The 10,391-nt window shown below is 45.0% G+C and overlaps 3 protein-coding genes across 5 annotated transcripts in view; 1 reads left to right on the plus strand and 2 right to left on the minus strand.

Moving 5' to 3' along the window:
- Positions 1-10,391, plus strand: part of LOC118940024 — a 1,007,326-nt gene that overhangs the window by 446,374 nt on the left and 550,561 nt on the right. The window lies entirely within an intron of this gene.
- Positions 237-3,170, minus strand: LOC118940026 (phosphoglycerate mutase 1). Of its 3 annotated transcripts, XM_036948138.1 has the most exons (6): positions 3,147-3,170; positions 2,718-3,038; positions 2,330-2,396; positions 1,969-2,243; positions 1,570-1,750; positions 237-1,196 (listed from the first exon to the last, which is right to left on the minus strand). In XM_036948138.1, the coding sequence occupies exons 3-6, from the start codon at positions 2,394-2,396 to the stop codon at positions 1,027-1,029; spliced, it is 693 nt and encodes a 230-aa protein (XP_036804033.1). In that variant the 5' UTR covers positions 2,718-3,038; positions 3,147-3,170; the 3' UTR covers positions 237-1,026. The 3 variants fall into 3 exon arrangements, with proteins under 3 accessions (XP_036804033.1, XP_036804032.1, XP_036804031.1); XM_036948137.1 differs by lacking the exon at positions 3,147-3,170 and having other exon boundaries at positions 2,869-3,003; XM_036948136.1 differs by lacking the exons at positions 2,330-2,396; positions 3,147-3,170 and having other exon boundaries at positions 246-1,196; positions 2,869-3,038.
- LOC110485450 (M-phase inducer phosphatase 1) lies at positions 3,412-10,221 on the minus strand. The gene is made up of 12 exons (XM_036948068.1): positions 10,030-10,221; positions 9,650-9,831; positions 9,287-9,435; positions 8,889-8,931; positions 8,574-8,607; positions 8,280-8,438; positions 7,995-8,102; positions 7,746-7,808; positions 7,307-7,405; positions 4,692-4,984; positions 4,414-4,531; positions 3,412-3,812 (listed from the first exon to the last, which is right to left on the minus strand). Exons 1-12 carry the CDS (start codon positions 10,087-10,089, stop codon positions 3,687-3,689), a joined length of 1,434 nt encoding a protein of 477 aa, XP_036803963.1. The 5' UTR covers positions 10,090-10,221; the 3' UTR covers positions 3,412-3,686.

The raw sequence follows: 10,391 nt of genomic DNA on the forward strand, positions 1-10,391 counted from the left end.
GGAGTACCAGCACCTACATTTTTCTACTGCCCGAGCTCCTGTTCCTCTTATAGAATATTAGCACAAAAGTATTGTGGAGCTCCTGCAACTAAATATAAACAGTACCAGCACCCAACATGAGTACTGGCACCTATATCAGTCCAAGTCCAGCACTAAATTGCAGCATACATGTAATCAGCTCAACTCTGCCAAGTCAAGAAATATGCAGCTTGTGAAACAGACAAGGGACACAGTCATTAGACAGCTCATAAATAATAAGATGAATCTTTATTTATTCCACACAGAACACTAAGCACAGGTCAACAACATGGAATTAGAATGAGTGGAAGGGGTATAGAACCTCTCCTGAATGAGGACGCCCATTCTACCCATTCTAATTCTATGGTCAGCAGTACAGTACAGAACAAGTCCGCCTGCCCCTTTTAACAATAACCACCAGAACCACGATAACATACTGTTGCCGTAGAGATACAACAATAACAATGAGATTCAATGTTTCCTTTTTCAAACGTGCTCGTCAATGTTTACATACATGTTCACTCAGTGCAAAACTACATGGCAGTAGAAAGCACTTTCTATCATTTTCCACATTTAGATAAATACTATATATATATATATGATGGTCCTGATTCTGTGTTTTTGGATACTGTAAATACTCTATTAGCTGGTCCCTATCCTGTGTGTTTTTGGATACTGTAAATACCCTATTAGCTGGTCCCTATCCTATGTGTTTTTGGTCAACTCAAACAATCTTGATCAACTCATATTATGATGATCCGTACAATCCAGCATTACTGATTCCTATTGGCTGTGTAATACTGACATCTCAATGTGCAGGAAAGCAAAGAACTATCAAATCCACCTATAGTGTAATGTGATGTGTGTGTTTGAAGTGTATGTGTGTGTTATATACACATATCTGTCTATGTGTAAACATGATAATGTAATGTCACGCTGTGTGAGTGATTATCATTATAACGTGTCCTAGCCACACCGACGCCTCCTGACCACGCGGGGGCGCTGTGTCTATTTCTTGGCCTTGCCCTGGGCAGCCACAGCCTCCATGGCCTTCTTCACTGTCTCCTCGTCTCCCAGGAACTGCATTGGCCCTACAGGCTTCAGGTTCTTGTCCAGTTCATACAGGATGGGGATCCCTGTAGGCAGGTTGAGCTCCATGATGGCCTCCTCTGACATACCTGGAAGTCAACAACAATAACAACAACAATCAGTAACATATACAACTAAACACTAGGAAGGTTCAACTCCATGATGGCCTCCTCTGACATACCTGGAAGTCAACAACAATAACAACAACAACAACAATCAGTAACATATACAACTAAACACTAGGAAGGTTCAACACCATGATGACCTCCTCTGACATACCTTGAGGTAAATAACAAGAACAAGTCAACAATAACAATCAGAAAAACAACAATATCAGTAACATACCATTACTCTGGCATGACCACTGGAACATGAGTAAGCGTTGAGATGTAGGGAGGTTCTTTCTCCCTCTCTCTCTCCCTTCCTCTATCCATCCCCACCCCACTGCCCCTAGTGACCTACCCTCCAGGTGCTTGACAATGCCTCTGAGACTGTTGCCGTGGGCGGCGATGAGAACCCTCTTCCCGTCCTTGATTTGGGGCACGATTTCATCGTTCCAGAAGGGCAGCGCCCGGGCAATAGTGTCCTTCAGGCTCTCACAGGACGGCAGCTGATCCTCCGTCAGGTCCCCATAGCGACGGTCCTGCAGGAAAGAGAATATTAGTGCTGCAAAGTCAAACCCTGTTAGCCCAAGTCTGTATGGCTGACACCATGATGTCTAATCACAGAATATGAGTTCAGTGATGTTGTAGATGTGTGTATGCCTCTATGTGCATGCTTCTGTGTGAATGCTTCTGTGTGCATGCTTCTGTGTGTGTACCTCTGTGTGCGTACGTGCGTGTGTGTCCGTATCCCTCTCACCTGGCTGATGTTGTTGTAGAAGTTGTGCTCCTCCTCCATGGGAGGAGGCGGGGTGTCATAGCTCCTCCTCCAGATCTTAACCTGGGCCTCGCCGTGCTTCTCCGCTGTCTCTGCCTTGTTGAGCCCCGTCAGGCCTCCGTAGTGGCGCTCGTTGAGGCGCCAGGTGCGGTGGACAGGAAGCCACATCTGGTCGATCCCGTCCAGGACCAACCACAGAGTCCGGATGGCTCTCTTCAGGACTGAGGTGTAGCACACATCAAACTCATAGCCAGCATCTGAGGAGGAGAGAGAGAGAGAGAGTAGGGCTTAGAGAGAGAGTGTGTGTTTTGGGAGGGGGGGGGGGGGTCAATGAGTGACGTACACATATGGTTCTTTACTTGTGGGTACATCTTAGGTCTCAAGTGGTTTCCTCGTCTCCTTTCCTTCATCTGCACAGAGGTGAAAGAATTACAGGTTACAGTAAATAGCTGGTAGGCATCCACCACCACCATATTACTTATGCAGGTGAAGGAAAGGAGACAAGAAGAGGAGTCCACTTCAGACTATTGAGATGCACCCTTATTTTGGGGGCGAGTTGCTTTAGGCTATCCAGGCTAGGCTATAAGCCAAACACAACCTCAATTTGACCAGCTACACTATAGAGAGAACAGAAATGCTTTCAGGTTGTAGGGGCTGATAACAGTTCACATTATGCCACAGGGCAAGTCCTTCAAGTGATGGTTTAGATAATGCTGCAGTGACACAACTACCTGTTTCCTCAAGCCGCGCCTTGCGTAACGGGAATAGCCTGCCCTACTATCTGTCAGCAAAACTCTCCATGGCCCTCCATGCCCCGTGTTAATCCTACGAGAGAACGAAAGAGATATACATTATACTGTGTAACAATATAGACCGGGTCACCTTTTAACGCCTGTCCTCCTCTCTTCGCCTCCTGCTCCCCGGTTTCACTGAGGTCCGCGTCGAACCATCCGCAGAAGCGGTTCTCCTGGTTCCAGCAGCTCTCTCCATGACGGATCAGAACCAACTTGTACGCAGCCATCTCGAATCCGTGACGTTTGAATCGACCTCCGCTGTATTTTCGGGAATTTAAGAGCAAAAATCTTGTTGTCAAATGCGGAGAAAATCCCCGCAGTAGTGTCGTGGCTGATATGAAATGAGGATTCGGTTCGAGAGGTTACCTAGGCTGGCTGTTCCGTTGTGAACTTGAAAGCTCCTTCTGAATAATGCCGATAGACTTCCTGCCGCGCTAGACCAATCAGAAACCCTCTCGTGTGCGGTGCGGAGGAAGCGAACGCGCAGTGGAGCACGTCAGCCAGTGAAGTTCAGTGGATAGAAAGCACAGTAGCCTAGGCGACCATCGTATCACAGTGATTACATTTTAGGCCTATGTTTGGTGTATGCGTAGTATTGAGATACTTTATGGGTAACCTATTATTGTATTGCTTGTTTTTATATGTATTATGGGCTACTAATATGCTGCCATATCTTCCTCTCTCTGTCCCTTGCATGAAAAAGGAAGTTTATTATGTCACAATATAAGGCCCTGATAATGACACATTCTTTTTGTATTGAAACAACTTTATTGATAACTCATTTCAAAAGAGATCTGCAACAACCACCTGATACCAATCTATCCAATCTGACAGCAGACTGTAAGGGTGGCAGTCACCATTGTGTAAAGGAAACCGTAGAAACTTGGTATGCAAGCAAGTGTCCAATCAGTGAGTCTTGTAGAGCGGCAGTCTCCTGTGGAGTCGTGACTTGGTCTTCCGTCTGAATCGTCCCAGCTGCTCTCTGTACTCCCTGTGGAGCATGGGAACATAGCCACGCGGCTCACACAGCTCCTAGAAAGGCAGATACATAGACAGGCAGACAGACAGACAGACAGACAGAAGCTTTTATGAATAGGCTGAATAGAAGATCATTGGGAAATGAATACCCCCCCCCCCCCCTAAATGTCTAAATCATGGGGGTGGGGGTCATGGCTGAGACCTTCAGGGTTGTGTCAACAACAATCTGCGTTGTAACTAGAAACAATGCTCTTGTTTATTCAGAGAGTCAAGGGAAAATGAGGAACGCTTAAAAGACCGTTTGTGATTCACTGCTCTGAGACATCGAATATGAAGAAGACACTGTTTCACTTCGTAGCGATTTTAGTACAATACCTCTAGCAACCTTGTCAATAGGTGAAGCTGTTGGACTGACAGGGATCCAGGCTCAAGTGTCAGTCGTAACTATCCCTCCCCCCTAAAATTTGCTACACTATTATAAGTAGGAAGTATACATTGATTATGAAGAAACTGTCCTATTACATCTCAGTTTAAGACGTGCTTCATAATGTAGCGACTGGACAACCCTCTTGGCGTAACGCTGGTTAGGTTGTTGTAGTGACAGCGATCGGAGCTACCCCTGAATTCGCTACAATGATGTACTTAGGAACCGTACCGGGTAGCAGGAGTAGAAGTGTCTGTAGCCCCCCTCCAGCAGGTACAGCTCAGGGTAGAAGAGCAGAGGGTAGAGGGAGGCATGGAGCGCTCTGTCCAGCTCTCTCAGGTAATGACATCTACAGGGGAAAGGTGAGAACAGCCATTATATCAGGATCCAGAAGTTGTGTATGTTTGTGGGATGAGGGGGTGCATGCAGCGTGTGGGTGGGAATGTGTGTGTGTTTCTCTGTTTGTGTGTGTGTTTGTGTGCAGACGAGTGTGTGTGTTGTTCTCTTACAGCCGTGGGCCCCTCTCTGACGAGAACTCGCAGTGGAACACAATCAGTTTCCGTGGCGATGACCCCTCCATGGGTGACCCCTGTTCTGGTGGCGTGGTACCACTTCCGGGTGAATGTGACTGTGAGCTGGACCTCTGTAACACTCCACCCATGGAAGTACCACTGACGCCTGGATCTAGAGCCTGTCCAGGGGGGCTGGTGGGAGCTCTGCCCCAGGAGGAGAGCTGGTAGAGGGCAGGGAGCTGGAGTAAAGCCCCCTGGATCTGAGCCTCAGTGTGGAGGTTGTCTGCCCCCTATGGGACACATGGAGAACAACATAAATATATAAATGTATATATAGTACCAGTCAAAAGTTTGGACACACCTAATCATTCAAGGGTTTTTCTTTATTTGTAAAATATTTTCTACATTGTAGAATAATAGTGAAGACATCAAAACTATGAAATAACACATATGGAATCATGTAGTAACCAAAAAAGTATTAAACAAATCAAAATATATATTAGATTCTTCGGGGTGGCAGGGTAGCCTAGTGGTTAGAGCGTTGGACTAGTAACTGGAAGGTTGCAACTTCAAACCCCTGAGCTGACAAGGTACAAATCTGTCGTTCTGCCCCTGAACAGGCAGTTAACCCACTGTTCCTAGGCCGTCATTGAAAATAAGAATTTGTTCTTAACTGACTTGTGTAGTTAAATAAAGGTTAAAAAAAAAGTACCCACCCTTTGCCTTGATGACAGCTTTGCACACTCTTGGTATTCTCTCAACCAGCTTCACCTGGAATGCTTTTCCAACAGTCTTGAAGGAGTTCCCACATATGCTGAGCACTTGTTGGCTGCTTTTCCTTCACTCTGAGTTCCAACTCATCCCAAAGCATCTCAATCTCAAACCTTCCTTCCTTCCTTCCTTCCTTTCCTTGTTCCTCCACTCCCACTCTCTATGTTCTCTCTATATTCTCCTTCATCCTCTTCATCATAATCATAAAGGATATCCACATCAGATACATATGTGTTCTACAACACTGCTTATTGGACTTCAACGTCCTGTTAGCGATGGTATCTAGAGGGTTGTCTCCTGCTCGTACTGTTGCCAGGTTGTTACCGTTGCTGTGGTAAACTGGAGGTGCATTTCTCCTGATGGCCTGCAGGTGGCGTCTCTGCTAAGAGGACAGTACAGCGGTACAGTGGGAGACTTCCAGTGGAGGCCAGGTCATCTGATGCAGCACCATTACTCTCCTTTTTGGTCAAATAGCCCGTACACAGCTGGAAATATGTTGGGTCATTGCCCTGTTGAAAAACAAAGCACAAACCAGATGGGATGGTGTATCACTGCAGAATGCTGTGGTAGCCATACTGGTTAAGTAAGTGTGCCTTGAATTCTAAATAAATCACAGAGAGTGTCACCAGCAAAGCATCCCCACACCATCACACCTCCTCCTTCATGCTTCACGGTGGGAACAACATGCGGAGATCATCCGTTCACCTACTCTGCGTCTCACAAAGACACGGCGGTTGGAACCAAAAATCTCAAATTTGGACTCATCAGATCAAAGGACAGATTTCCACCGGTCTAATGTCCATTGCTTGTGTTTCTTGGGCCAAGCATGTCTCTTCTTATTTTTTGTGTCATTTATTTGGGCTGCAATTTCTGAGGGTGGTAACTCTAATGAATTTATCCTATGCAGCAGAGGTAACCCTGGGTCTTCCTTTCCTGTGGCGGTCCTCATGAGAGCTAGTTTCATCATAGTGCTTCATGGTTTTTGCGACTGCACATGAAGAAACTTTCAAAGGTCTTGAAATGTGTTAAAGTAATGATGGACTGTAATTTCTCTGCTTATTTGAGCTGTTTTTGCCATAATATGGACTTGGTATTTTACCAAATAGGGCTATCTTCTGTATACCTTGTCACAACACAACACAACTGATTGGCTCAAACGCATTAAGAAGGAAAGAAATTCCACAAATTAACTTTGAACAAGGCACACTTGTTAATTGAAATGAAATACATTCCAGGTGACTACCTCATGAAGCTGGTTGAGAGAATGCCAATAGTGTGCAAAGCTGTCATCAAGGCAAAGGGTGGCTACTTTGAAGAATCTCAAATATAACATATATTTTGATTTTATTTGTTGAACCCTTTTTTGGTTACAACATGATTCCATATGTGTTATTTCATAGTTTTGATGTCTTCACTATCATTCTACAATGTAGAAAATAGTCAAAATAAAGAAAAACCCTTGAATGTGTAGGTGTGTCCAAACTTTTGACTGGTACTGTATATATATCTATATATATATATATATATATATATATATAATAAACCAAAACCTTGACCATAATATTAATGAAATATATTTTGTTATACATAATAAGTTAACAACTGACTGGTCTGATAACTTATGACCTACTGTATGGGCCTGCTCATCTGAGTCCTCTACATATATATATATATATATATATGTGTGTGTAGAGGACTCAGATGAGCAGGCCTATACAATAGGTTATAAGTTATCAGACCAGTCAGTCGTTAACTTATTATGTATAATAAAATACATTTCATCAATATTATGGTCAAGGTTTTGGTTTATTTCTCTATTTGGTTTACTCAAAAAACATCACCCTGATGTGTCCACCGTGGTACTCATAAGGGTAGCGACAGTCTATGATGAGGAAGTCTCCCACTGTACCGCTGTACTGTCCTCTTAGCAGAGACGCCACCTGCAGGCCATCAGGAGAAATGCACCTCCAGTTTACCACAGTAACAGTACGAGCAGGAGACAACCCTCTAGATACCATAGCTAACAGGATGTTGAAGTCCAATAAGCAGTGTTGTAGTCCACATATGTATCTGATGTGGATATCCTTTATGATTATGATGAAGAGGATGAAGGAGAATATAGAGAGAACATAGAGAGTGGGAGTGGAGCAACAAGGAAAGGAAGGAAGGAAGGAAGGAAGGAAGGAAGGAAGGAAGGAAGGAAGGAAGGAAGGAAGGAAGGAAGGAAGGAAGGAAGGAAGGAAGGAGAGATGGAGAGATGGAGGAAAGGAGAGGACTTACTGTTTGGGCTGAGACGCAGTGAAGATCCTGGTGTTCCACTCTCTCTACTGGTAACAGTAGTGGCTGTGGACACACACACACACACACACACACACACACACACACACACATTAAACATATTGTTCTAGCACAGCACTAACACACCAGATTCAGCCAATCAAGGGCCTGTCCTAGCCTACTATCACCCAGCTGGGGGAAAAAAAATAATTTTTTACAACATTGTGAAAATGTTGATGTGAGGTTGCACACCTTGCTGTAATCTCCTGTCAGGGTGTGGTCCTCCATGGTAAAACCCAGGAGGCTACTGGGAGGGAAATGCCGCCTCCTGGCCCTGACCCGCCGTACAGAGAGCAATGCCTGATGAGATACATTGTTTTTAACCAGACTTCATGAAACTAATGTGACAGAAATGGGCCCCAGGTTTATAGGGGGATCCTATGTTTATCATTCTCTACCCTCCTTCCCGTCGTGTGCTCTTGTATGTAGGGGTGCAAACTTCAGGGAGCATGGTGGAACACTGCAAATGGATCTCACCTCAACATCTGGCAGCTCCACGTCACCCTGACGGACACGCAAGGCTCCGCCTCCTGGCGGGGAACTCTGACCTTGACATCTGAGACCCCTGACCCCTGGGTCTGACCTCTGAACTGCAGCGCTGCAGAACCGGGTCGACAGCTTCACACGCAGACGCTTCTGGACAACCAGAACCAGAACATCGCATGATGATGTTCCTGAATATAGTTAGAGCCCAGAGTTGTTCCAGTCACTCTGTTCCAATTCCAGGACCTTATTGATTATTATTCCCTCAGTTTCTGTGTAAATACTCACCATTTTAGGAGCAGAACATGCAGGGGAGAGAAACCTATAAAGTAAATGGTACAATGATTGAAAATGTCATTCAGACAGCAGACAGGATGTGCTGAGGGAAGGACGGCTCCTAATAATGTCTGGAATGGAGTCAATGGAATGATATCAAACACATGGAAACTATGTGTTTGATGTGTTCCATACCATTCCATTCATTCCGTTCCAGCCATTACTATGAGCCGTCCTCCCCAATTAAGGGGTCACCAGACGCCTGTTATTTGTAGGCACCAAATAATCACTTTGCAATTTTTGCTAATAGAATCCATGTGTCCTCACCTCTCTCCCCTTCTCCTGTTCCCGGAGTCTGTTAGGACATTACCTACATAGAGAGAATATTGTGGGAAAAAATGTAGATATCAAAAGGGAAGCTACACATGTAAATGATTCACAAACTGAAAAGTCATACTCAACATAAGATATACAGAGATTTAAATTCTGGACAAACTGGATTTAAATCCCAATGTTTTTGTCCCAAATTGCACCCTATTCTCTATATACTACCTATACTACCTTTGACAGGGGCCAACATGGGGCTCTAGTCAGAAGTAGTGCACTATGTCGGGAACAGTGTCCCATTTGGGATTGAACAAATAGTTCTGCCTCTGATGCATTCTAACTCTACCCAGCGTCATCAAGCCATGAGGAACCGCTAATCATTGATTAGGATATTTCACCGTCTGTCATCCAGAGCTTGCCCAGACCTGTCGGCGTCTCGTCTCCCTGGGGGGCAAGCCCTCTGCCACAAGTCGAACCCGGCGTGGGCCCAGGGGGACTGGGAGTCACTAGCTCAGGCGTCAGTCGCAGCTTTCTGCGCGGGGTGTCGCTGTGGAGTATGAAATTAAAGTTTGTTTTTTAACTAACAAAGATCAAAAGATGTTCAACTATATAACAACTGGACTTGATAGTCTCCAGTCGCTCTGTTACGCACAACGTCCCAACGTGCCCACATTGTATTTCTTATATTATTCCACATCTCCTAGCCTACACAAAGCTTTCTTTAGCTTTTAAGTAACCGTGATAACTGTGTGTGTACTCACGCGCCGTCGTGGCATCGGAGGCTCTTTAGGCTGAAGGAGAGCTCGGATACAGGTGAGGGTCCGGTGCCCGGTGAAGGTGACAAGCTCCAAACGGTCTCGTTGTGTGACGGACCCGGTAGTGCGTCTCCCGGAGAGATTTCATTCCCAAGTACATTGAATGTCTCCATTCCTCGTCGCCTATTCTATCATAAAACAAGAGCAACGAATTTTGCTTATTTAGAAGTAATCAAGATGTGCCTCAATTCTGTTAAACGTCATGCGTAAAACTACAATCATGCGTCAAATTAGAACCAGCGAACATAACTAAGTCTACACAATATGCATACTATCAAGATACACTATTTGCGAAAAGCTTTTCCAAAAGTGTTCCCAGGTCTCACCTGTGAGATGATGATTATGTTATGGGTCTCCATCCTACCATCACAGCAGAGCTGTTTCATTCAGCCCCTTCCCCGTGGCAACCGTGGTTGCTACAACAAGCCAGCTAGACCGGGCATGCATGGGACACGTCCCCGCCACTCTCACCAACCAAGCGGCCCTGTTTATCTCTCCTTTCTCCCAAAGTGTTTACTTGTTCACTTCCCTTCACTGATTTGAAAGGAAATTACTAATAAATATACTGTTGGTTATGTTTAGCCTATACCCATACAGTCCTTTAATGAATACTTATAGAAACTCTCACTCTATCCCATCCTCCACCAATCCAGTGCTTTTAGATTTGTGGGAAGTAGTGAACGAGTGC

This window comes from Oncorhynchus mykiss, chromosome 17 (assembly GCF_013265735.2).
Source record: "Oncorhynchus mykiss isolate Arlee chromosome 17, USDA_OmykA_1.1, whole genome shotgun sequence".
NCBI classification, from domain to species: Eukaryota; Metazoa; Chordata; class Actinopteri; order Salmoniformes; family Salmonidae; genus Oncorhynchus; species Oncorhynchus mykiss.